This window comes from Akanthomyces muscarius, chromosome 5 (assembly GCF_028009165.1).
Source record: "Akanthomyces muscarius strain Ve6 chromosome 5, whole genome shotgun sequence".
In the NCBI taxonomy this organism is placed as follows: domain Eukaryota; kingdom Fungi; phylum Ascomycota; class Sordariomycetes; order Hypocreales; family Cordycipitaceae; genus Akanthomyces; species Akanthomyces muscarius.
Window position 1 is genome coordinate 1756407 of NC_079245.1, and position 24426 is coordinate 1780832.

General features: G+C 55.1%; 10 protein-coding genes across 10 annotated transcripts; 6 read left to right on the top strand and 4 right to left on the bottom strand.

Moving 5' to 3' along the window:
• Window positions 1–244: 244 nt before the first annotated feature.
• Window positions 245–6457, bottom strand: LMH87_009867 (uncharacterized protein; the record flags this gene model as incomplete). Its single annotated transcript, XM_056196938.1, has 1 exon — window positions 245–6457. The coding sequence occupies one exon, from the start codon at window positions 6455–6457 to the stop codon at window positions 245–247; it is 6213 nt and encodes a 2070-aa protein (XP_056054036.1).
• A 447-nt stretch (window positions 6458–6904) lies between these two features.
• On the top strand, window positions 6905–7564 carry LMH87_009868 (uncharacterized protein; the record flags this gene model as incomplete). Its single annotated transcript, XM_056196939.1, has 2 exons — window positions 6905–7343; window positions 7401–7564. 2 exons carry the CDS (start codon window positions 6905–6907, stop codon window positions 7562–7564), a joined length of 603 nt encoding a protein of 200 aa, XP_056054037.1.
• An 83-nt stretch (window positions 7565–7647) lies between these two features.
• On the bottom strand, window positions 7648–8853 carry LMH87_009869 (uncharacterized protein; the record flags this gene model as incomplete). Its single annotated transcript, XM_056196940.1, has 1 exon — window positions 7648–8853. The coding sequence occupies one exon, from the start codon at window positions 8851–8853 to the stop codon at window positions 7648–7650; it is 1206 nt and encodes a 401-aa protein (XP_056054038.1).
• A 1243-nt stretch (window positions 8854–10096) lies between these two features.
• Window positions 10097–11859, top strand: LMH87_009870 (uncharacterized protein; the record flags this gene model as incomplete). The annotated part of the gene is made up of 3 exons (XM_056196941.1): window positions 10097–10321; window positions 10481–11201; window positions 11261–11859. 3 exons carry the CDS (start codon window positions 10097–10099, stop codon window positions 11857–11859), a joined length of 1545 nt encoding a protein of 514 aa, XP_056054039.1.
• Window positions 11860–12776: 917 nt separating this feature from the next.
• Window positions 12777–14630, top strand: LMH87_009871 (uncharacterized protein; the record flags this gene model as incomplete). Its single annotated transcript, XM_056196942.1, has 3 exons — window positions 12777–12840; window positions 12906–13357; window positions 13422–14630. The coding sequence occupies 3 exons, from the start codon at window positions 12777–12779 to the stop codon at window positions 14628–14630; spliced, it is 1725 nt and encodes a 574-aa protein (XP_056054040.1).
• A 112-nt stretch (window positions 14631–14742) lies between these two features.
• On the bottom strand, window positions 14743–15660 carry LMH87_009872 (uncharacterized protein; the record flags this gene model as incomplete). The annotated part of the gene is made up of 4 exons (XM_056196943.1): window positions 14743–14796; window positions 14855–15028; window positions 15087–15563; window positions 15628–15660. 4 exons carry the CDS (start codon window positions 15658–15660, stop codon window positions 14743–14745), a joined length of 738 nt encoding a protein of 245 aa, XP_056054041.1.
• A 262-nt stretch (window positions 15661–15922) lies between these two features.
• On the top strand, window positions 15923–16877 carry LMH87_009873 (uncharacterized protein; the record flags this gene model as incomplete). The annotated part of the gene is made up of 2 exons (XM_056196945.1): window positions 15923–16086; window positions 16145–16877. The coding sequence occupies 2 exons, from the start codon at window positions 15923–15925 to the stop codon at window positions 16875–16877; spliced, it is 897 nt and encodes a 298-aa protein (XP_056054042.1).
• A 582-nt stretch (window positions 16878–17459) lies between these two features.
• On the top strand, window positions 17460–18666 carry LMH87_009874 (uncharacterized protein; the record flags this gene model as incomplete). Its single annotated transcript, XM_056196946.1, has 4 exons — window positions 17460–17560; window positions 17608–17794; window positions 18004–18195; window positions 18244–18666. 4 exons carry the CDS (start codon window positions 17460–17462, stop codon window positions 18664–18666), a joined length of 903 nt encoding a protein of 300 aa, XP_056054043.1.
• Window positions 18667–19116: 450 nt separating this feature from the next.
• On the bottom strand, window positions 19117–19814 carry LMH87_009875 (uncharacterized protein; the record flags this gene model as incomplete). The annotated part of the gene is made up of 2 exons (XM_056196947.1): window positions 19117–19706; window positions 19766–19814. The coding sequence occupies 2 exons, from the start codon at window positions 19812–19814 to the stop codon at window positions 19117–19119; spliced, it is 639 nt and encodes a 212-aa protein (XP_056054044.1).
• Window positions 19815–21032: 1218 nt separating this feature from the next.
• Window positions 21033–23254, top strand: LMH87_009876 (uncharacterized protein; the record flags this gene model as incomplete). Its single annotated transcript, XM_056196948.1, has 5 exons — window positions 21033–21075; window positions 21145–21174; window positions 21262–21402; window positions 21462–22118; window positions 22167–23254. The coding sequence occupies 5 exons, from the start codon at window positions 21033–21035 to the stop codon at window positions 23252–23254; spliced, it is 1959 nt and encodes a 652-aa protein (XP_056054045.1).
• Window positions 23255–24426: the final 1172 nt, after the last annotated feature.

Consider the following 24426-nt stretch of genomic DNA (forward strand, 5'->3'; position numbering starts at 1 on the left):
GTGCCATAGACATGGTTCGATGCCATTCAATGACAGAAGTGACGCAGTATAGCTTCGCACTACGGCAAACACACAAGTCATCATTAAGTAGTATCATTACTCTTCTCTATGCAAAAACAAGTCTCGACACGTGGTATCTTTTGGCTTATGCAAAAAAAGCACAATGCATGCCATAGTCTATAACAAATAATAAAAGAGAAACGCCGACGCTATGCATCTTTGCAAATAAATGGCATCTTTTCCGTCATCGTACATATACTGGTATTCCATACACCACCACCGCCGCCGCATTCAAATACCGAAAGCGGCACGCATCTCTCGCTTGCGCCACCGCCTCCACCAGGGACTGCTTCCCGCCGCTCCCAGCCGCGGCGCTTTCGTAACCCTCGTCGGCGGCTTGGCTCTTCTTGTCCTCAAAGGTACCCTTTTCAAACAAGCCCCATTCCTCAAACGTGCGGCCTGCGAACCGATCAATGTCGCGATCTGTAACGTCCCAGAGGGTGCCGACAACGGCTGGACACCCAGCCATCATGTAGTTCCACACGGGACCGTAGCACTCAAACTCCCCTGCCTCGGTGAGCGCCGCCGAGCTACACCCCATGAGGAAGGACGCAGGCTTGCACTTGTCGAGCTTGCGAATCGTCTTGCCGCGGATGTACTGCGCGCCGCTCCCGTGGCCAAAGTACAGAAAGACGTCCGACTTGCTGAGCGCCGCTTCAAACTCGTCCTCGTGGGGAGCACGGTTAACGATGCTCGTCCAGCCGTCCAGGCCGGTTGTGAAGGGCTTCTGGAAAAAGGTCTGGGTGTTTGTCAGGTCGGATGACGGGTTCAGCATATACGTGCCCGCACCGGACGAGACGTAGTGGCCGGGCAGAGAGTCTGGCGAAGCCGCATTCTCTTTCGGCGGCATGTTGGACTCTGTGATGAGTTGTCGCAGACAGGCAAGGGATGGCACGCGAGACACGGCCAAGCCTTCCATACAGGGGAGAGACTCCCAGGGGAAAGCATGCAGCGCTTTGTCCAGGACCAGGATGGTGTGGGCGCCGTCTTCGCGTGCGCCAGCGCCTTCCAAAGCACTGTAGTATCCCTTGAGCGCATCGTACATCTCGACTACCATGGCGTCAAAGTCGATTTCGTCGTACGCGTTGCGCTCGCCGTGAAACTGAAGAATATCCACAATAAAGTAAAGTAAATCATTGAGAGCCTCATCAAAGTCACAGTCGGGATCATCTGTAGGATCGCCAAGCCCGATAAACAAGTCGAGAATCCTAGGATCCAAAGTAACACCCGTCTTTGCCGTCTTCTTCCCACGTCGCTGGTTGCGAGATGGCAGATGAGTGTCAAGCATCTTTTGCACATTCTTCTGGAAACGGGCCAGGAGATCTGAGCGACGCCGATGTTGCGAGAAAATTCCCTTGAAACCACCTAGCCAGGTCGTTTCAATCTGCATCAGACACTCTTTCAGTCGCGTGTCGAGAGCCTCACGCTCAGCCCACCAGGCATTTCGCTCGCCCTTGAGGGTAAAGTTGCGGGCAGAGTGGCTCGTCTCGTTGGCTAGCTTGATGATGTCAAGAAGCTCGTCCTTGCCGTGCGCAAAGTTGTATACCTCAGAGTCGGCGTCGCGTGAATTGGCTCGCTCCAAAGGCAGACGAAGAATAAATGGGCTATGGCCAGCCTGAAATTTGGTCAGGCACAGGTCGTGATGGTTGTCGCTGAGAGACACCGAGATGACGCTCCAGTTTTTGGGGACCATTTCAATGTAGCTTTTCTGAAAATTGGCCATGTCGGAAGTCGGAGCCAGGCTAGCCCTGCGAAGACTAGCAGTTTTTCTGCTCTCGACATCTTCAGCGACAGCTGTAGATGCGGCGAGAGTCTTTTGTTCTCTGCGCCAGGTAACATTATGGGCCAGGTCAACAGCAACAGTAGCCAGCCCAGAATGGGCAATGGACCTGTGCTTTGCGCCAGACGTGGCGGACAAGAGAATGATGGTATTCTGAAGCATCGCAGAAATACGACGGACCATGCTGCTGTCCGACTTTGTCATGGCGGACGAGTGTGCCTCGGCGAGCAACTCTTGGGCCTCCTTTAGTGCTTCGGCAAAAGCTGGGGCGTCTTCATCCTTGATAGCCTTGCCACGACCAGCTGCCACTGGTCGTCCACGCTTAGCGGGCGACTTGAACGGTGAGCAGCCATCCGCAATGACCTTTTCAACCAGCCCAGCAATAGATGGGAAAGAAATGGTCGAGTCTTGAATCACGGAAAAGACGGGATCCGAAATTATCTGCTCCATGCTATGTCCAATGAGTGACGTTGCGGTTGCTACCTGCTCTCGATAGGCAGTAATATCCTGCTTTGGCAGTTCTTTAGCTTGCTTCAGCAGAGTAAGAGCGGCAGTCCAATCTTGCTGGCGAATGAGGCTTGTCGCGCGGGAGAGAAGTACGGATGCAAGAAGCGAGGCTTGGAAGACATCCGTCGGCTGCTGACTAGGCTTAGGGACGGGCGTGACTGCTCTCGATGTCGCCGCTGTGCGCTTGGTAGCTCGTGGTTTGGCAGGAGTCTTGGTTTTTGTCGCTCTCGTAGATTTGGTTCGCAAAGGTATCGATACAGCTACTCCAGCCACACTAGGCTCTTCCTCCTGATGGGAAGTGTTGTCATTCAGGCCACGAGTGCCGACCTCGGCCGTCTGCAGATATTCAACTGCCTTTTCGTTGTCACCGATATGTGAGTAATATTCTCCTAGCATTTGCGCAAATCGAATTTTTGACGCCGACATGTCTTCCGGCATCATGTCGGCCAGCGCACTGAATCGAGAAGCAGCCTTTTCTTGATCTCCCGCTCGGAGATAGACCGAACCAGTCCATGCAGCCACCTCTGCGTTGTAGAGAGTCGACTGCGAGTTGGCAGCAATCTTGGAAGCGGTGTCGGCGTAGTAAATGGTCTCTTGGAACATGCCGATATGAGCGTAAACAGAGGAAATGTGCAGCAGACTACGAATAAGAGGCGAAGCCAGAGTCCATACTCTTGGTCCAATAAGCCTAGTTCTGGCGTCCTTGACAGAAACAGAATCCATGCTTGTGTCGGAGAGGGTAGAGTCATTACCAGCCACTGCAGATTCAAGCTTGGTCCAGTCATGCGAAAGCATGCGTACGCTTTGCTTGATATGGTTCAGGGCCTCTTCCACGTTGCCCGACTGCAGAGAGAGGGACGACTGTAGAAGCGAAACCAAGCAGACAGTCGTTGTTGCTTGAGCTTTGTTGGTAGCCCATGATGATTGGGAGCGCCGGCATACAGAATTGAGCTCAGAGATGGAAATATTCGCGTCATCCATGTTTCCAATACCGGCGAAGTACTCGGCCTGGGCCATGTTGTAAGCCACAGATACGCTCGGCGCCACTTCATCTCGCTGTTGAAGAAGCCCCTTGGCCTCGTCGAGAGCATCCAGTGCTTTGGTGTAGAGACCGGTGCTGATGTACTGAGAGGCAAGTTGACTCTGGCGGACAATGAGCGCACTATTTGTCGTCTGCCCGTGGCCCGCAAAGAGCTTGGAGAGAGACACCAACAGCTGCGAAATCTTGAGCTGCAGAACATTCTCGCCTCGTAAGCCAGCAAGATGGCCAAGAGACTGGAGATAATCTTGAAGCGCTTCAGGATCGTCAACCACCTTGTAGATGCTGCTCTCGGTCTGGCAGGATCCAACCATATTGGTCCAAGTGTCGATGGCCTGCGGGACGGTGGACTTGGAAAGTTCGTCTGCATCCAGTACTGCCTGCACACTATGGTGCCAGTTCAATAGATGCGGCATGAAACCGGCCAGACCGTCGTCTTCAGCCTTGTCTTGAGCCTGGGCTTGACGAAGGCTGACTTGTAAATGTGGGTGGACGGCCGCTACTTCATCTTCGTTGCCTAAGTTTTGGTACATAACGTGAAGTAGTACACGTAATCGTCGGATCGGATACTTTTCGGGGGTGTAAATGCGCAGGAGCGCAGTCAGATTCGGGTCGTGAAATTGCAGAGCACTGCGCGAGCTGGTGGTGAGATGCATTAGGTGCTCCAAAACGGCGGCGCGCTCGGTTTCGGGTAGAAAGATGGTCCAATCCGTCCAAGATTTGTCGAGTTTGGCAACTGATCGGAGAGTTCTCGACAGCATGCTCGATTTGCCGTTCATGTTCCATGCGATCGTGGGGGCCTGGGTAGCCAGGGCAGCAGAAACATCCTTCAGGATACCGTCTTCGGCCATGCTCGTACATATCGATCTCAGAGTTTGCACTGCGTCGTCGGTTCGTCCAGATCCCTTGCACATATCTGCGAACAGCTCAAGTTTTGTCGATAGCTGCGCGCGTTCCCTTTCTGCAGCTGAGAGGTCCTTTACTGTGTCGATGGAACGGCTTAGAGTCTGCAAAATCTGTTTGTTCTCCTCTCGCTTTCTCTGGGAATGCTTTCGAAGCTGTGAAAACTTGGCAAAATACAGGCTAGAGATTTTCACGAGGTAATTGTTGAGCTGTTCAGTCTTGGCGTGAGATTGCGACGGGTCGCTGAGCGTTTCGAGGAGAGCAGAGCAATGCTGCAGTACCTCGTCAAGCTGCTGCCAGTCAGCGGGGGTGTTTTGAATCTCGCACTTGATAACCATGAGAGTCCCATCGAGTGTTTGGCTAATGGTCTTCATGACTATTTGGCGACGTTGGTCAAACTGTAGAATGTGCTTCGGAGGTGCATCCTTGTTAGGGGCATTTCCTAGCCATCGGCGGATGAATCGGGGATAGCGAAGAACGAATGCTTTTAATATGCTGTCGATAGCATCTGGCGTGCGAGTTGCGGGCTGTGACGAGTCCATAGACTCCATGAGACGGCCAACAATGGAGCGCCGGGCTAGTGACAAGCTGTCAAGAAGCTCATTAAGTTCCGAAGCAGTACCACTCAAGCTTCCGTCTAGACTATCGAGGACAGATTGTGCAAGCTGTTCAGTGTCTTCAACAGCTTTCGCCCTTTTTAGGACCGCAGCAAGGAGCCATGCGCAGATCGAAGCATAGCGTACCATTGCGTCTTCAGGTGATTCTATGGTCGATTGCAAGTTCTGAAACCATTGAGCGGCTTCATCGTATTTCTTCGCAGTGTATGCAGAAGTTCCGAGAATTTGGTAAATGGTAGCGATGGGTGCGGCTGTTGATTCGGTAGGGGCATACCCACCAGCCTTGGCAAGCTGCAACAGTCCTTCCACTGAAGCCGCCATGGTCTTGTAGAGTAGAGCGTCATTCGAGGTAAATCGTCGGGCGAACGCGCGGAGGCACCGTGAGAGAGGTGATAGCAGCTCTTCGTCGAGCTTTCCAGAGTGGCCCCCTATTCTCCACCATCTGAGCTGGCAGGCAAAGGCCAATGTCTGCAATTCAAAGGCAGCGAGGGGTGAAGGGCTGAGGCGCGGCTCCATGGCGACGGCATCCTCCTGGCTAGAAACACTGGGCGCCAAAGATAAAACAAGCTGTGACAGCGATGCTAGCTGACGAGCAGCCTTGGAGGCTTCTTTGCTTCCGATCTTGGTAAGAGCGGAGAGAAGCTTCACAGGAGAGGCTACTTGGATGTCACGGAGATGAGGAAGTACAGCTTCAATGTGCTCTGGCTTCTTTGATGAAGCAATAAGCTTCAGTACTTGAGTCTGACAAGTCGTCACGGCGACCAGAAACTGAGAGGGCACCGGCATGTGGAAGCTGAGAAGGTCGGAAACGGTTGTCGGGGATTCTTCCGCCGCCGTCTTTGCCGTCTTTGCGGTGCTGGCAGCGGCCTTGGCGCCGACGTCGAGTCGTCGATGCAGCACACGCAGCTCCTTGAGCGCCTGCTCATTCATGCCCAGACCGATGAGCTTGCCCACGAGCGCAGACATGCCGTTTTCTATTTGCAAGTCTGTTTGGTCATGCGCCAGCGGGCCCTTGAGGTTGCGCAGGCAGGCAAAGGCCACGCGAGCGCATTCTGCTGTCGCCAGGCATCCCGTGGACGGGCCGAGCGGCTGCCTTGATGCTTTGGCGGCTATATTAGGTGATGTGGCAACTCGATTGAGGGATCGTGGCTGAATTGGCGATAGCGGTGCCGAGAGCGACCGCCGAAGCGTGCGCTTGCCGGTGGCCGGTCGCAGGTCACTCTCAGTCGCGGGCTTTGCAGGCGTCGCGAGGGTTTGCGGCTTGGCGGCGTCGGTCAGAGACTTTATGGTGGCATTGATGACATGTGTCGCCAATGCCGTCTTTTCTTTTGCGCTCAATTGCTCGGTCGGCGTCGTGGCGCTGGCCTTGGCACGCCCGGCCGTTTTTGTTGTCGTGCGCGAGATGGTCCTCGTTTTAGACGCGACGGTCGAGGAAGAGTCGGCATCGGGAAGGAGAAGCTCTTTGATCGTGACCACAGTGGCCGGCGTACATGTGACTGTGCTCGAAACGGCGATTCTGACCGCGTCAGCTTTCTCTTGCAATGAAGTCATGGTGGTGGTCGTGTCGATGTGTTATGAGAATGCGGCAGTATGCATGTCGTCCTTTTGGCGGCTTTGCAAGAAACTAGCAAAAGTCAAGAAAATGAAATGCGGCAACGCAAAATGCAAAACAAGGCTCGCAATAGTGATTGTAGATCGATGCACCCCCAAAAACGCGGAATTGAATTCGTGAAGGGCTAACAATTAAAGATGTAGTCAGCCGTGCCCTCCAATGTCTACTGGTTAAGCTAGCGTTTATCGTCGCTTGTGTGGGGCTAAACATCGGACGTTGTCTGGGGCAACCGGCTGGCGCCGCAGGAAAAGACTCCAATGTGGAAATGTTCCAGTAGGTAGGGGCTGACGACGTCAGACTTTGCGACTGAGACCGACCAACGAGAAAGATCTATAAAAGAAACCCAGACCGGAAGCTTTTGCTAGCGAATCTGAAACATATACGGAATGATTGGGCAACGGATAGCTGCGCGCGCGGCGGCGGCGACAACACAACGGACCACGCCGCCCATCTGCAGAGTCCTCGCCGCTGAGCGCACAACCTGCCCACGCAGGTACAGCACCGCTTACCCGACCGTCACGGACAGCGGCTTCTGGAAGTCGCTGATCCCGAAGCCGCTGCGGCGGGAAAACCGGGCGCGGAAGAAGGGCAAGTCGCGGGAGTGGAACCCGGCGACGTACTTCATCGTCATGTTCCTGTTTGTCGGGTCCATGTCGATCCAGATGATTGCGCTGCGCAACCAGACGAGCCGGTACATGCGGCAGGCGAGCGTGCGGCTGCAGCTTCTGCGCGAGGTGGTGGAGCGCATCCAGAACGGCGAGGATGTCGACGTGGAAAAGATGCTGGGAACGGGCGAGCCGCAAAAGGAAGCGGACTGGGAAGAGGGTGAGTAGCCTTTTTGCGGTCTATGGCGCAGAGCGGAATGCTAATGATGTGAAACAGTCCTGCAAGCGATTGAGAAAGAAGAAGCGATGAAGAAATCAACATCAAAGGACGCTGCGAAACCCAAGAGCGAACCTGCGCCACCGACGACAGAAGCCGCCGCCACGCCACAGAGTTCAGAACAGACATCAACAAAGAGCACGGGTTTTGGTAGCTTCTTTTAGCATGGTGGGAATGACAGAAACGCCGCTTTTGATTTTTAAATGCAATGTCTATATATGTGTATTTTATATTGTACAACAACTTTTTATGAGAGCATATCCTTGAATACATTGGAGTTTTGTCTTGGCACATCTTGTAGAGCCTCATGGTGATGCTCGGCGGCTTCTTTGCGCAGTTCCTCCAGGAGAACGGGCAGCAGCTCGTTTGTCATGACCTCGGTGCGCACGCCAAGCTCTCCGTGCTGGTTAGGGTCGAGGTCCGCAAAGAACTGGTCCTCGCCGCGGACGCCCCCGGCATTGATAATGGCAATGGGCATACCCCGCGCCTTGGCCTGCCGGGCCAGGCGCCACGCGGAGTACGTGGCGAGCGAGGTCCCCATGATGAGCAGCCTACCAGAGTCATTGATGGCATTCTCGGCAGCGTTCTTGACGGACGTGGCAATGCTCTCGCCAAACATGACAACGTTGGGCTTGAGGATGCCGCCGGTGCTTGGCGCAGCCCACGCACCGTCCTTGTCTGTTTCAACAACCTGGCGGTGGGAATCGCTGCCCATCTGCGGCTTCTCCAGACACTTGGGACAGGGCGGGTATCGAAACGTCGTGTAGGGCGCATCTGGCAGGTCGACATCGCCGTCGGGGTTGGTCTTGATGCCACGGCGGTTGCGCTGCGCCGGATCCTCCGAGCTCAGAGCACCAGTCTTGAGCGCTTCCGCAAGGAACGCATTCCAACGTGGATTCAAGCGCGCAAGCTCCTTCTGGAACTCGTTGCGGTTGAGCTCCGACCTGCAGCTTGTGCAGACGACAGTGCGCAGGTAGCCGTGGAGCTCAATGGTTGGTATTTGCGGGTGCGCCTTGGGATGGAACGAGTCGACATTCTGCGTGACGACGGCGCTCAGCAGGCCCAGGCTCCCCATGTCCCGCACCGCATAGTGAGCCACATTGGGCGCGGCCTTGTCCGTGGCCGACCAGCCGAGGAAGCTGCGCGCCCAGTAGCGCTTGCGGGACTCGTGGCTGCCGAGGAACTCGTGGTAGAAGATGGGCCGGTAGCTCTTGTTGACGCGGTAGGTGCCGTTGACGCCGCGGTAGTCGGGCAGCCCAGAGGCGACCGAGAGGCCGGCGCCGGTGAGGACGACGGTCCTTTGGTGCTGGGCGTTGAGGTGAGTGGGAAGAGGCGCGGCGAAAAAGCGTTTGAGGGCGGCGACGGCACCGGGGATAGATACGGCGGAGGGTGGAGCGACGGTCGGAGCTGCGAGGATGTCCGTGTACGGAATCCGCAGGAGTGGTTTCGGCATGTGAGCAGGGATACTTGGAGGTTTGTGGTGGTTGAGTGAGGAAGCACGGTGGGTTGCTGAGAGGAGTGACGTAGTTGCCGTCAGTGACGTGGGGAGATGATTTGAGAGGGAAGCGATGGGCCAATTGAGCGCGTGAAGAGCTTTGTCAGTATGACATGATATAGTAGAGTATATTGTGTGAACAAATTGTCAATAACTGACAGTTTTGCTGGGAAGCTCGATGCACTGGTGGCGAGAAACAAGCTCCGATGAGATTTAGATGGACATGCTGATTAGATTTCCTAGGTAGCCAAGCCAAGACGGCCTGTCGAGGTTCTCCGCATGAGTGTCCAGGAGGCCCCACAGCGCAGCGTGCAGTGGCGTGAACCACTGGCCAGCGCTGAGGAGAACAGTTGCATGCCGCTAAATGCGCTATATTTATTTTGCCAGGTACATTGTATTAGTGGCCATGGTAGAGACTGCATTAGACATTTATGTGATTGTTTATCAGCATAGATCAAAGGATGCATAAGCAATAGCAATGGAAAAAAACATTGGAGTGCTTGACATGCTGAAATACGCAATTGGCTCAGCCTCTGCCCACCAGAACAACAGATGAATGAGCAAAATACCTGGGTACCTGGTGTTCCGTTCCCGACTCCGAGACGCTGTATTCCCAGGTACCCGTCTCGCTGTGGAGGCCAAGAGGCGCTTCAACGCGCGGCGATGTTCGGTCTCCGTGTCTGGCGACTCAGGCCACAACGTGATGGGCTCGTGCCGGCCGCCGGAATAAAGCGGTGGAATTGGCTTCCTTTCCGGTCCTCTCTCAGCTGTCGTGTCTTTTTTCTCTTTCTTCTTTCCCTTTTTGAGACGTACATTCGACATCTTTGAGCCTGCTTTTTACAGCTCGGCTCAAACCCTCTCTCTGGTTGACGCATAATTATTATACTTTGCCCTCTTCCGAATCTGCTCACCCCGGAACCAGCGGCCCCGGCGAGCCAGCCAGCCAGCCAGCACTGACTGACTCGACCCGGCATACCTTACTGCTCACAGCGCTGCTGCTGCTGCTGCTGCTGCTGCTCCCCCCGGAGCGTCGACCAATTCCCCGCTGTCCACCACGTCTTGGTCCGTCCATCAGTAGGTACCTATCGGTTGTTTATGCCGTCACCATACCTACAATCCATCCTTCCGACGCGCCTCTCGTTGACCCCTTCATGATACCGCAAGCACCATCACCACGCCATCACTCGCGTCCTGCACCGCCATGTCGCGCCAGGCTCGTCGCTCTGGCCGCCTGGCGGTAACGTGGTGCCTGTCGGTGACGCCATCCGCTGCGGGCGTGGCGGCGTTTAGTGGTGCGGCCAGCGCTGGAGCCACTGTGGAAGTCCCTGCGGGGGGGCCATCGTCCGCTTCCACTCCCAGCGCCTCCATCTGCACCGCTGGCACTATTCCCAGCGCTGTGATTGGCGCTCCCAGCACGGCCATCAGCGTCGGTGGAGGTCCAAGCTCATGCGCTCCCGCTCCAGCTCCAGCTCCAGCTCCAGTTCCTCGCGCGACGCTACCAGCTCCAGACATACGCATACAATTACGAATACCACCACACCAGCCTGGCCTCATCTACGGCCGGCATACTGGTATATTGCTTCAGGCCCCAACCCTCTTCCCCGCGTCCCGTCGTCGCTCTCGTCTTCCTGCTTCCTCACCCTCCTCGAGCCGCTCATACCACGTATACTCGTCCGCCTCCCATCTCGAATCCGGCCTCTCCTCTGCCGTCCTCCATCTTGCCCCGACCCTCACGCGCCGTCGCCTGCGCAAGCTCGTCGTCGCCATGGGCCACAGCCACAGCCACGGTGGCCACTCCCACCACAACCACGACAACTCGTACCTCGTCTCCGCCAAGAAGAATGACCCCGGCGTCCGCATCACCCGCATTGGCCTCCTCTCCAACCTGCTCATGGCCGTCGCCAAGTTTATCGGCGGCTGGACCTTCAACTCCAAGGCCATGGTCGCCGACGCCTGGCACAGCATCGCCGACATGGCCTCGGACATCCTTACCCTCGCCACCGTCTCCTGGAGCATAAAACCCCCTTCGGATCGCTTCCCGCTGGGCTTTGGTAAGGTAGAGAGCCTGGGCTCGCTCGGCGTCTCTGGCATGCTCCTGATTGGTGGCGTCTACATGGGATGGGACAGCGCCATCAGCCTGTTTGCCCACTTTGACCCCGAGAGAGCGCACCACATTCTTGAGCACGTCGGCGGCGGTCATGGACACAGTCACTCTCACAGCGCTGCGGATCTAGGCATTCCTAGTGTGCATGCTGCTTGGCTGGCAGCCGGAACTATTCTGATCAAGGAGTGGCTCTACCACGCAAGTAAGTACATAACATGACTCGCAAGGACATGATAAACAAACACGTCTAACACTTGGCAGCCATGAAGGTTGCCCGCGAACGCAAATCCTCCGTCCTGGCCTCCAATGCTGTCCATCACCGCGTCGACAGCCTCACGGGCATCGTCACCATGGCCGCCATTGTCGGCGCCAATGCCATTGAGAACGCCGCCTGGCTGGATCCCGTCGGCGGCCTGCTCATCTCCATCATGGTCATCCACGCCGGCTTCGACAACACCAAGTCGGCACTGTACGAGCTCGTCGACCAAACCATTGACGCCGACGTCAAGGGCAGCATTCGCAAGCAGGCGCAGAGCGCTCTCGTCAACGTCAGCGACGGCCACGAGGCTGAGCTGCGCGATGTCAGCGGCGTCAAGTCGGGCCAAAACTACCTCGTCGACCTCGAGATGTCCGTCCCCGCCGCCTGGACCGTCGGCGACCTCGCCGAAGTCGAAAATGCCGTCCGCACCGAGGTCGGCGCCCGCGTCCGTGGCGTGCGCCGGGTGCGCATCCGCTTCGTCTCCAAGGATGCGCCGGTCAATGAGAAATTCGATGAGTTTGTGTATACCAACCTAGATGCGGATCCAGAAGACCACAAGCATGAGAACGGTGCCAAGGAGGAGCATAACCACAAGCATTAGAATCATATACGCTATGTAATATAGATTAAAAGTTTTTGGCTACACTGGGAAAAGGGTCCGGCTGTCATCTTGTCTCACGGCATATTTTGCTGCAGTGTAAGCCGCAGTGTACCAGTGGCACGAGCGTCGCTCTGACAGGCGAAATAGTCTACAGCTCCAAAGTATCTGTGTGGTCTTTGAAGAAGACTAGATTACAATCCTTTCATTTATGTCTTGTCCTTTTCCTTTAGTCTCGCTGCTGTTATTTGTCTTTCTGTTTTCAGATGCTTCTTGGCATGCCGATCCTCGCTACACGCACAGGATATTTCTGTTGGTTGCTGGTGGGGTAGGTATTGTCAACAGGCTGGGAATGCCAGCAGTACAGGTTAGCAAACTGAAGCAAGAGAATAGACAATCATTCAAATATACGTTACGATTATGAAATCCGGTCTATAATCCCTCCTACACGTCGCGTGCAATTCTCGCTGAGCCACGACACTATAAGCGTCGCACCCTTATTGGCGCTGTTATAGCGACAGCCTTGGAGGGGCAGAGTGGTACGAGGTGGGGGACCACGATGTCTGGTGCGCGATCGGCGGTCCCAGGTCAACAATATATATCGCTTCGTCTCCTGTCAAGTAAGAGCTGAGCTTGGAATTCATATCCAAAAAGTGTGCAGTTGCAAGTAATTTATCGACCGTTGTATGCACCAGGGACACTATCGAGGAAACTTTTGCCCGGGACCATCGGACGTCATAAGCCTGAAGTCATAGCTCCAGTTTTCGAGCACCGGCTGCTACTTTTGACGGTCTCTGCCGTCGGGCATACAAAAAAAAGGACATGATTGATATTTCACACCAACTTCTGCCATCTTTATCCCAAACTGCGACGTACAATTTCCCTTAAACCGACTTGATCAGAGAGCAAAGAACCCCAAGATGACTGCCGACGACAACGGGCCTCTGTACTTGGGCTTTGACCTGTCCACACAACAACTCAAAGGTATACATACACATCGCACACTACCGGACACATTCTCAAAACACGCTCGCTGACACCCGTGGCAGCCATCGTCGTGGGCTCCAATCTCAAGACCGTTGGCCAGGCGCACGTCGACTTTGACGCCGACTTTGGCGCCGCCTACAACATCACCAAGGGCGTCCACGTCCGCCCCGCCACCGGCGAGGTCTACGCCCCCGTCGCCTTGTGGCTCGAGTCGCTCGACCTCGTCCTGGCGCGCCTCTCCGACGCCCTCTCTCCCGTCCCGCTGTCCCGCGTCCGCGGCGTCAGCGGCTCCGGCCAGCAGCACGGCAGCGTGTACTGGAACGCCGACGCGGAGCGGCGCCTCGCCGCGCTGGACCCGGCGCGGCCGCTCGCGCAGCAGCTAGATCGTGCGCTGGCGCACGAGTGGTCGCCCAACTGGCAGGACCAGAGCACGCAGGACGAGTGCGACAGGTTCGACGCGGAGCTCGGCGGGCGGGAGCAGCTGGCGCAGGTCACGGGCAGCGGTGCGCACCATGTATGTGACAAATTTCGCATGTAATGCGATTGTATGAGGTGTGATATTGACAGATATTCTCTAGCGATTTACAGGACCGCAGATAATGCGGCTTCGTCGCGTCCACCCGGACGTCTACGCCAACACGTCCCGCATATCGCTCGTCTCGTCGTGGCTCGCCTCGGTGCTCCTTGGGCGCATCGCGCCGCTCGACGTCGGCGACGTCTGCGGCATGAATCTCTGGGACATGGCCAACCAGCGTTGGAGCCCGGAGCTCCTCGCGCTCGCCGCCGGGCAGGACGGCGCCGAGGGCCTGCGCGCCAAGCTCGGCGACCCGTGCATGGACGGCGGCGAGTCCCTCGGTACCATCTCGCCGTACTTTGCCGCACGGTACGGCTTCAGCCCGGGATGCCAGATCCTGCCCTTCACCGGCGACAACCCGGCGACGATCCTCGCGCTGCCGCTGCGGCCGCTCGACGCCATCGTGTCGCTCGGCACGTCGACCACGTTCCTCATGAACACGCCCGCCTACAAGCCCGACGGCGCGTACCACTTCTTCAACCACCCGACGACGCGGGGGCACTACATGTTTATGCTGTGCTACAAAAACGGCGGCCTGTCCCGGGAGCGCGTGCGCGACGCCCTGCCAAAGCCCGAGCCGGGCGGCACCGGCTGGGAGACGTTCAACCAGGCCGTCGTCGACACGCCGCCGCTGGACATCCACGGCCGAGACGACCGCGCCAAGATGGGCCTGTACTTTGACCTCCGGGAAACAGTGCCCAACATCCGCGCCGGGACGTGGCGCTTCACTTGCAGCGCCGCCGACGGCAGCGATCTGCGCGAAGCCGACTCTGCCTGGTCCAAGGCCACCGACGCGCGCCTCATCGTCGAGTCCCAGGCGCTCTCGATGCGGCTGCGCTCCCAGAAGCTCGTCCACAGCCCGCGCGACCAGCTCCCCGCGCAGCCGCGCCGCATCTACCTCGTGGGCGGGGGCTCGCTGAACCCGGCCATTGCGCAGACGCTCGGCAGCGTGCTCGGCGGCGCCGACGGCGTGTACAAGCTGGACGTGGGCGGCAGCGCGTGCGCGCTGGGCGGCGCGTACAAGGCCGTGTGGGCGCTGGAGCGCGGCTCGGGGGAGACGTTTGACGATCTGCTGGCCGGGCGCTGGCAGGAGGACGGCGCGATTGAAAAGGTGGACGTCGGGTATCGTGAGGGGACGTACGAGCAGTACGGCAATGTGCTGGGTGCGTTTGAGGAGATGGAACAGAGGCTACTAGCGGAGGAAAAGCAATAGTCGGGACATGCATTTCACTTGGACGAAGCGATCGGGCTAGGAATATTCGATGGGGCGCTGTGTGATTCATCGTATTAATACACGAGGTATGGCATTTACCTCGTTTTGAAGTCTATCTAACATATTTGCTCATGAATCGTCTATGGAAATCAGAGCGTAGAAGATCCTATATATATGTTAGTAATTCTGGTAACAAAAAAAAGGATCAGCAGATGTAGACTCACATTGACAAACTCCTTCTTCTTGCCCTTCTCTTCCGTCCCGCGAGCCTGGTTCTTAAAAACGACGTCATCGTCCCAGCGCCTCTTCATAGTAAAATCTTGCTTATTTAGCAGCGGATTTCCCAGAGCAATATTGCGTTCCCGAGCATCTTCATCCTCCTTGGCACGCTCAAGTTCCTAGCGAATCCTGTCAGTACTCAATCATCCATTTGCTCATCACCCTCTCGAGACTCACCTCTTGCTTCTTCTTTTCCTCGCGCTCCCTCCGCACTCTCTCCAGCTCCCTCTGCAGCTCCGCATCCTCATCATCGCTGTCGTCGCTATCGTCGCTATCATCATCATCGTCCTCTTCTTCGTCGTCATCGTCCGCATCAATGTCTCGCGTCTCCTCTAATATTCGCCGCCGCTTCGCGTTTATATCTTCTTCTCCGTCATTATCAGCGTCGCCGCTTGTGGGCAGAGTTCGCTTCGCAGCAGCATCGCCGGCCGCGGTCTCGTGGCCGTCCTCTTCGATGGCGAGCGGCGCGCCGTTGCCCTTCTTCTTGGCGTAATGGGCGGCCTCAGCGGCGAGCAGCTCGGCAGCAAGATCGTGCGTGTTGTCTTCGTCGTCGGCGTCACCGCCCTGGCCCGCGCGGCGGTACTTGAGCTGGGTGTGTGCGGGGAGAAGGCGCTGATGGTAGGCCGGGCCACGGAGGGCGTCCTTGCCGCGGGCCTACATGAGGTTGAAGGGTTAGAATTAGCCGTTCTTGTAGAGGCAGTGGGGAAGCAAGTATTACCGGATCAAACGTAGGTCTATGCGCTGTAGTCATGGTGGTTGCCTGCTATTACGCAAAGGTTGAAAAGAAGGCGATCAGAAAAAGATGCAGTGGAAAAGAGCTGGCGATCGATGTCGCAGTTGTTGGTGTTGTATCGTCTAATGCGGTTAGGCGCTGGAGGCAAACAGGCAAAAAGTCCCCACCGCCCGGCAGAATTTGCTTCTTTGCAGGAACCATCTCTCCAGCTTCCTTGACAATTCAACAAACAGGTAATTCTGGATAGAATTCGCTGTTTAATTTTCTCAATATATTCAAAATGCCACGAGAAGTGGAGCCGTCGCTCAGCGAAAGGACATTCGTCACGCAGGCGTTGGCTGAAGGGCTGCGTCTGGACAATCGCAAGTTTGAACAATATAGGTCACTAAAGCTCACATTTGGCGATGAGTATGGCATTGCTGAAGTGCAATTCGGCAAGACAAAGTAAGCCGTTTTCCATTACAACTCATAGTCTACTCACAGAAATACTGACAATCATCAGAATCATGGCGAAAGTCTCAGCAGAAGTCACCGTACCATTCTCAGATCGCCCGTTTGACGGCGCCTTCACCATTGCCTCCGAGCTCAGCCCAATGGCCGCGCCCTCGTTCGAGGTGAACCGGCCTACAGAAACAGAGGTTCTCCTATCCCGCCTCCTCGAAAAGACCATCCGCCGCTCCGGCGCCCTCGACACCGAGTCGCTGTGCCTGATTGCCGGCCAAAAGTGTTGGTCGGTGCGTGTGGACCTGCACGTTCTGGCGCACGACGGCAACCTGCTCGACGTGTCTTGCCTGGCCGTCGTCGCGGCCCTGCGGCACTTTCGCAAGCCCGAGACTACGATGGAGGGCGGCGTGTTGACCGTCTACACGCCCGCGGAGCGCGAGCCCGTGCCGCTGAGCTGGCTGCACTCGCCGTTTTGCGTCACGTTTAGCTTCTTTGGCGAGGGCGGCGGCGACGACGACGATACAAAGGTGCTGCTCGACACGACGTGGCTGGAGGAGCAGCTGCGGACGAGCAGCTGCACGTTTAGCATGAACAAGCACGGCGAGATTTGCCAGATTTCCAAGCTGGGCGGCGCCGCGGTTGACGCGCCGCTGTTTGTACACTGCGCGCAGACGGCACTGAACAAGACAAAGGAGTTTACGGACATGTTGGACAGAAAGCTGGTCGAGGACGCCAAGCGCAGGGACAAGGGTGGCTTAATGGCGGAGTTGACAGCAGAAAATGATAGATGATCTGGTATATTTGCAGAAGCGCATGGGAACAGCATGATGACGAATGGGATTTATGGATAATCACCAGCAGTGATAGATATGAGAATACATGGTATACCCCTTTCGAGTAGCAGGCCGTTTGTATATGCTACTAGTGTTGCGTTTGACTGTTGGCCATCTGGTAGTTGGCAGCCCGGTTGCAACCCAGGCCCGTTTGCAGGTTATATCTACTGCGCGCCGCGAAGGTCTCACACCTGATTCTTTACTTTCTTCTTTCATCACATTCCAACCGAACTTGGTGCTCATAGAAGCGCAAGTGTGCCCGCCCTTCCCTGTCGAAGTGCGACTGTACCAAGTGGCATTATCGCAACCAGCAACATCTGTCAAAACTGGCTTGCGGAGGGCAGTTAGAGGTGGGTAGCAGTCAGGCGACGCTGTAGTCTTTATATCTTTGATGGAATAACGCTTTAGCAGGCGGTCAACCGACTCAACTTCGACACTCAGGTGCTGCTGGCTGGACATCTCGACACACTTACACTGAAGAGCCTCAAAGCAACGTCGCGATCATGGAGAAACGTGTGCAATTGTGTCATCTTTGCGCAAATGCCGATTAATGTCGACCCAACCTACAAGGCGTACAACACGTTCTATGCCAATTTTACTTCCTGGCAAAAGGGAGACCAGTCTCCTTTCCAGCGTGTTCGGCAGGTTCTCTTGCTCCTTTCCGGAACTTTCACTAACTTTGCTTAAGCCGTATCACATTTACGAGGTATAACCTGAGACCGCTATTTCCTACCCCAATTCAAAAGGCAGAGGCAGCAGAGGCAGAAATGATAACGATGAACACTGCGAACCTTGTGGTCGCATTTTTGGAACGTGTCGGTAAAAATGTGCAGCACCTCGGCCTGCGAGGCGACTGGATCCCGAATATTTTTGTCGTACGTTACTGGCCAAAATGAGGCAGTCAAAAGCCGCTTTCTATCCAGATTCATTCGACTTTCGTGATCCTGCGCCGTGCGGTGATGCAGAAGCGTTCTGTCCATTGATCCGCTGCGACAAGCTGCTCACTGACCAACCATTATTCTCTAGCCTTTTCAAACTCGCTGCGGCAGAAACAAACGGGGGTCTGACCCATCTCGGGTGTAAGATCTTCTGTCGAACTTACGACGAAAAACTCAAGGACGAAGCCGAGCCTGCGCATGGCTCGGTCAATCCGCTATTTGGTGACAAACTCCCAATTAAACTGAGCGAACGCTTTCCCAAACTCGAGTGTCTCGTCCTCAAAGCGGACTGCAGCTCGACTCAAGCCTGGATTAGCACGACTTGGATGACGCTCACTGTGAGTACGCAATTGTATGTGACGAGGAGAGTCTAATAAGAGAAAAAGGCCACAGAAATGACGTCGTTCATCTCCCAGTTGACAGAATTGAGAAAGCTTCGATGCCATAGTGTCGAGATTGAATGCAGTCACGCCTTTCAGCATGTGCGTCAAGTAAGTCGGCAGGAAGTCGACATGGACGTCGACATCTTGACCCCTGAGGTTTGCCAATGGTTTTCGGACTTGGCTGTCAATATTTTAGAGGGTCATCACAGCCTCGAGGTCGTCTTTGTCAGATCTGACGACGGGGCATTTTATGCTGCTGCCCAAAGAGTCAATGGCTACATAGTCGTCATGCGTGGCCCTTGGGTGGAATGTTCCCTGTACAGGTTTCCAAATGGTCTTCTCGATGAAGAAAATGTTTTGCCGAGGTTTTTGAGGATTCCTGACCACCATCCGCCGTCGAAGGTCCTCTACTTGACTGACGATTAGATGAGACGCCAGTGTTGGTGCAAATGGAACCCTTTTTATTTTTGCTTTTGCATTATGGCTTGGACGTCTCTAAATGTCGCTAGAATATGAAACGATCCTCGTCTCGTTCGAGGACTTAGCTAGTTGTCTTAAGATAAGGAAATTATACTTGCGCTTGGCTATCGATCCCCTGGTTTGTTCCATCTGATATTTTCACGTACGCCCCTTATTCACCAGAGCCTTAAATTGTTGATAAAAAAAACAGTACCCTGTATATATTAGGATGCCAATTCATCGGCACCTTTGCGGTTGACGTTCTATGCTGCGATGTCTGATATTTGCCCGGCTATCCTGCCTAAACCCAAACTCCAATGCGACCGACATGTGAAGGAACTGAAAAACTAAGATAAAAAAAGCAGCAAAGACTCGTAGCTCATAAGAATACGACAAATGTTGCGAAAGTTTGACGTGCTAGCGCATGACGGGAGGTCTGGATTCTTTATTCCATTGTACACGTGTGCGCAGCCAGTCAACCGCTTCGCGAACACCATCACCCGTCAGGGCACTCATGGCAAGGACGCGCGTGTCTCGGATACTATCGCCCTTGTCGCCCTCCATGACCTTCTTCACGAGCCCTTCTTTAATCCGTATCGTCTCGACGCAGTCCTCGCGGTCCTGCTTGTTGGCGAGGATGAGTAGGGGCACTCCCTCGGTCTCGGAGTGCTGGAGGACGTCCTCGAGCACCTGGCGGCACTCCTCGAGACGGCCGGTGGCGTCGTGCTCCATGGTGCCATCGCCGACGTCGGTCGAGTCGATTATGAAGACGATGGCGTGGCAACTTGTGTAGTAGCTCTCCCAGAGCTTGCGCAGCGAGTGCTGGCCGCCGACGTCCCAGACCTTGACGTACATGTCGGGGAGGGTAAGCGTGGTCACGTTCTGGCCGACGGTGGGCACCGTCTTGAGCTTGGGGGCCGGTCCATTGGGCATGAACATGGCCTTGACTTGTTCGTGGAAGGTTGTCTTGCCGGCATTGTCGAGACCGAGGAGGATGACCGAGTATTCTGGCGCAGCAGGTTAGGATGGGCATGGGGGAGGTTGGCTGGTGGGAGGACGGAGCTACCTTCTTTGCTTGTCGCATAGAGATACAAGCCCTTGGCGAGGTGATACATGGCTGCTGAGGGGTGACGCCAGCAGCGCCAGTCGTAGAGCTTGAGTCGGTGTAGTATCGCGCAGTGTGTGTCGGTGATGCGGGCTGTAGATAGCTTGGTCGAGTTGCGGTTGGCGGGCTGGAGCTGCACCACCACCACCGGCGCCGTTGGATATGGTGGGGCCGCTCAGTGGAAGTGTAGTACAAAAGACGGCAGCCAGCGTTGCAAGTGAAGACATGCAGAATGCAACAAAGTGAAATGACTTTACCAGATTTTTAACAGAGTGTTTAAGATATGAGTTCGACGCATAATTTATGCAATAGAATGATGTCTGGGCGTGCTGCCATTGAATGTTAATGTAGTGCACGTGAGGTTCGGACGAGGTACTGCACATTGGTCGTGGTCGAGGACACAAGTCGACGAGGTGGACGGCTACCGGTACGATCCTTTCTGTACGCAAACGAGTAAAAGAGACAAGGGCAATGACATAATCGATCAGACGAGTTGAGAAAATTAACAAGACAATTACATAATCTTGTCCATGTCTGTTTGGACTTGGACTTTCATCTGCACTTGTATGAGCCTGTCGAGTCTGGTTGAGAGGTACCTTGGAAGATTGACGGTAAATCTGCCAAATGTGTATTTCCGACCGACTGAAAGGCGAGATCTGACACAGAAAAGCCGCACTTTCCATCCTTCTGTAGCTATATTTGCAGGCCATGCTGTGCACAACGATCGAGTGCGTGTCCACTACAACGATGGCGGGCTACGCAGGTAGTGCAGTGCCTGCTACAGCCGTGGCGCATGTCTAGCGCCGGCCACTGCTGTTGGGCCCTGTAAATCTTCAGCAGGTGCCTGCTTCTGGGCCAAGGATGACACGTCTTGCAGGTCCAAGCACCACCAAACGATGTTGCTGGCCGCACCTGGCAAGAGCCGCGCGTAGGTAGTGCCAGCCAGCCAGCCACATTGCGCCCACCCGTTCAACGGCCAAGTTGCATCTTCTTCCCGCATCACTCCCACCCACGCAGCGTCCATTGTCCGCAGAGCCTTCTCTGCACACGTGCCGGTGTTTCCGCACTCTACGCCCCTGCAATCGGAAGCGTTTTCTTCCATCACCGCAACCAGATCCTGCCCATGGTCGCCCTGATCCGCCGGTGACGCTCCCGCGAGCCCCCCTACGACAACTGCGACACCCAGCATCAACGACCCCGAAACCGCGCGCCGGTGACACACTGAGCCATGAGTGCTGCTGAGCTGGCCAGTCTTGGCCTTGGCTTGCTGCGTATGTCCATGACCACCCACTCGCTACCCCGCGACAGCCTGGACCTCAATTGCTAACTTTATCTCGTAGGCCGAGCCGAGGAAGATAGCGAGACTGGAGGTACGATCAATACCACGACTTGCGCATACGCGATCCCGCATTCAATGATGCATTCCCTACCTGCAACACCTTGCTAACTCGTCGCAGATGATGCGCAAAAGGAATTCTTCGCGGCATGGGCCATCTTTATCTGTATCCTGCTGCTCGTCATCACCTTCTTCGTCAGCTACATGCTCCAGATGAAAAAGGTCACGGCCATTCACGAGACGGTTATATCCATCTTCGCTGGTAAGAATCTAGTGCTACACTGCGCTGTTCTCCAGGCCTCCTCTAACGCTGTTTCTCAGGTATGATTGTTGGTCTCGTCCTATTAATCACCTCCGGCGACTCGATTCGATCACCCCTCAATTTTGACTACCAAATTTTCTTCAATCTTCTCCTGCCGCCGATTATTCTCTCCTCTGGTTACGAACTACACCAGGCCAACTTCTTCCGAAACATCGGCACCATTCTGACCTTTGCCTTTGCCGGCACATTCATGTCCGCCGTGGTTATTGGCCTGATCCTCTGGCTGTACTCGATGATTCCCGGAGCTATCAACATGACGTTTGTCGACGCCATCTCTGTCGGCGCGACCCTGTCTGCCACCGATCCCGTCACCATTCTCGCCATTTTCAATACGTACAAAGTCGATCCCAAGCTTTACACCATCATTTTCGGCGAGTCTATCCTCAACGACGCCATCGCCATTGTCATTTTCGAGACGGCGCAGAGATACAAAAAGGGAGAGGCTGTCAGCCACGGAATAATTAGCTTCTTCGAAGGTACTGGCATCTTCTTGCTAGTTTTCTTTGGTTCCTTGTTGATTGGTGTCGTTGCTGGCGTCGGCACCGCCCTGCTCCTCAAGTTTACCTACGTCCGCCGCTTCCCCAAGACAGAGAGCTGTGTCATTATTCTGATCGCCTATGGAACATACTTCTTCTCTCACGGTGTTCATCTCTCCGGTAAGACAGCCAATAGCTATGGCTGGCTCCTTTGCTAATGCGTACTAGGTATCGTGTCGCTTCTTTTCTGCGGCATCACGCTCAAGCACTATGCTTACTTCAACATGTCTCGACGCACTCAACTCACCACAAAGTACATCTTCCAGGTCATGTCGCAACTTGTCGAAAACTTCATTTTCATCTATCTCGGTCTTGCGCTCTTCACCGAAAGCGCTCTGCAGTTCCAGCCACCTCTCATCATCGTCACAGTGTGTGCCGTCTGTGCCGCCCGCTGGGTCGCCGTTTTCCCTCTGTCCAAGGTCATCAACGCCGTTATCCGCTACCGTGCCAGACGCCGCGGCCTTGAAGTTAGAGATGAGCTGCCGTACAACTACCAAGCCATGCTCTTCTGGGCCGGTCTTCGCGGCGCCGTCGGTGTGGCGCTCGCCGCTCTCCTCACTGGCGAAAACGCCCTCGCCCTGCGCGCCACGGTGCTGGTCGTCGTTGTGCTCACCGTCATCATTTTTGGCGGCACCACTGCCCGTATGCTCGAGATCCTCGGCATCCGTACCGGCGTGGTGGAGGAAATCGATAGTGACGACGAGTTCGACATCGAGACGTCGTTTGGCGCCGGGATTCAAAACAAGCGCTCCGGCTTTAGCGGCCGCCGCAACGGCAACGTCGCCCTGTCCAGCCTCGAGCGCGAGGGCCGCGGCGCGGCTTTTGTGTCGGGCCACTCGTCGCCGCACATTGACGGAAGTGGACGCACTCGCAGCATCAGCCGTAAGAATTCGGCTCGCGGCGGCCTCGCCAACCCTGACGATTTTGAGCGCGCTGATCTTCTCGGTCGCGCCGAGGAATCAGACCTGGGCAGTGACATTGACACATCCGATCTTCCGCCTCCGGCCCGCCGCTCGCCAAACCCACCACACGGCTCCTCGTCGTATACGCCTCCTAGTGCATTCATGAGTCCTGCTGAACCCGCGTCCGAGCCCCTGACCGCTAGAGGCGCCATCAGGCAGCTGCTCACGAGCGAGGACCCCGCGAGCCTCTTTCGCCAGCTAGACGAGGACTTTATCAAGCCCCACCTGCTACTGCACGACGATGGAGGCAGACCGCATGGACACGGTGGTGGTAGTGGTGGAGGTGCCGTATAACGACTTCTTTTACTTTATGGTCGGTTGATGAAATTGGGCAAGGTACTATCAAAATATGGGGAGGAAACTGGTATATATCACTTTTGTTCCGGAAATGCTTAAATGATCAAGGTCTTTCTTCTTGTTACTGTTTGCTAGTATTGAATGGGTAGATTATACATTTTCGCATATACTCATATAATGCGCGTTCGAATTATCAACCTCGTTGACAGTAAAGTCAATCTCATATACCTTGCTTCGTCTGTTGACTTTCCGGCCTTTTGCTTCCACTGATGTGAAGTGTCGGGGAAGTCTTCGTTCAGTATCATCCTGACTCGAAATCCCACACCGTTCAAATGATGCAAAAGCAAAAGCCTATTGATACCGTGGAATTAGGCGGCATGTAGAGATTGCGATTCTGTCAACGAGTTATTATTCGCAAAATTTTAAACAGTTACTGTAATACCCCCCGTTATCATTAGTAAATACCACGCTGCATCACCTCAAATCCAATTTCTGCAAGTAACCGTCTGTGAGGCCTGCACCACCCTAATTATTTCCATACTGGTTCCTCAATATCGAATCTCGGAGAGCGAGTAGCCCTTCAATTGGAGTGACGTTCGTCGACATCCAAGGAAAGTCCTGTCGCGGCGGACGCTGATCCCGGGGTACATGACCCAGCCGGCTTCATGTTTCGCATCTCTCAGTTGCTCAAGGCTGCATCAATGCATTACCGAAAGTTCGCTATAGAGCTATATGATGCCTTGATCTGCTATTTTCGGTCTACGTCACAGGACATGGCATGGTCAAAATTGAAAGTATTGTAGTGGTGTATTTCTGTTTTTTTCGTCGTCTTCATCTCGACCAGCCCCCCTTGGCCTAGGAAGCTTCATCTTTTTTAAGACTCTTTCCGCATATGCTATGTACAAGAAACGTCATAATAAAGTAATAAACCATAAACCTCCCCCCATAAAAAGTACCGAGACGCCAAGTAATAACAAAGAACAGGCTTGCTTGTTCCACCTGCTTCCTCCCGAGTTCGCGTACGCTCGTCTGTCATTTAGAAACACTAATCGCAAGCACCAAATCATTTAACCTTCTCTGCGACTCTTCGACCACGATGGGCATTCCTCTTTTGGACGGGGAAACACTAATCCATCATGGCCGGCTCCATAGTGCCGCACAAACATGTG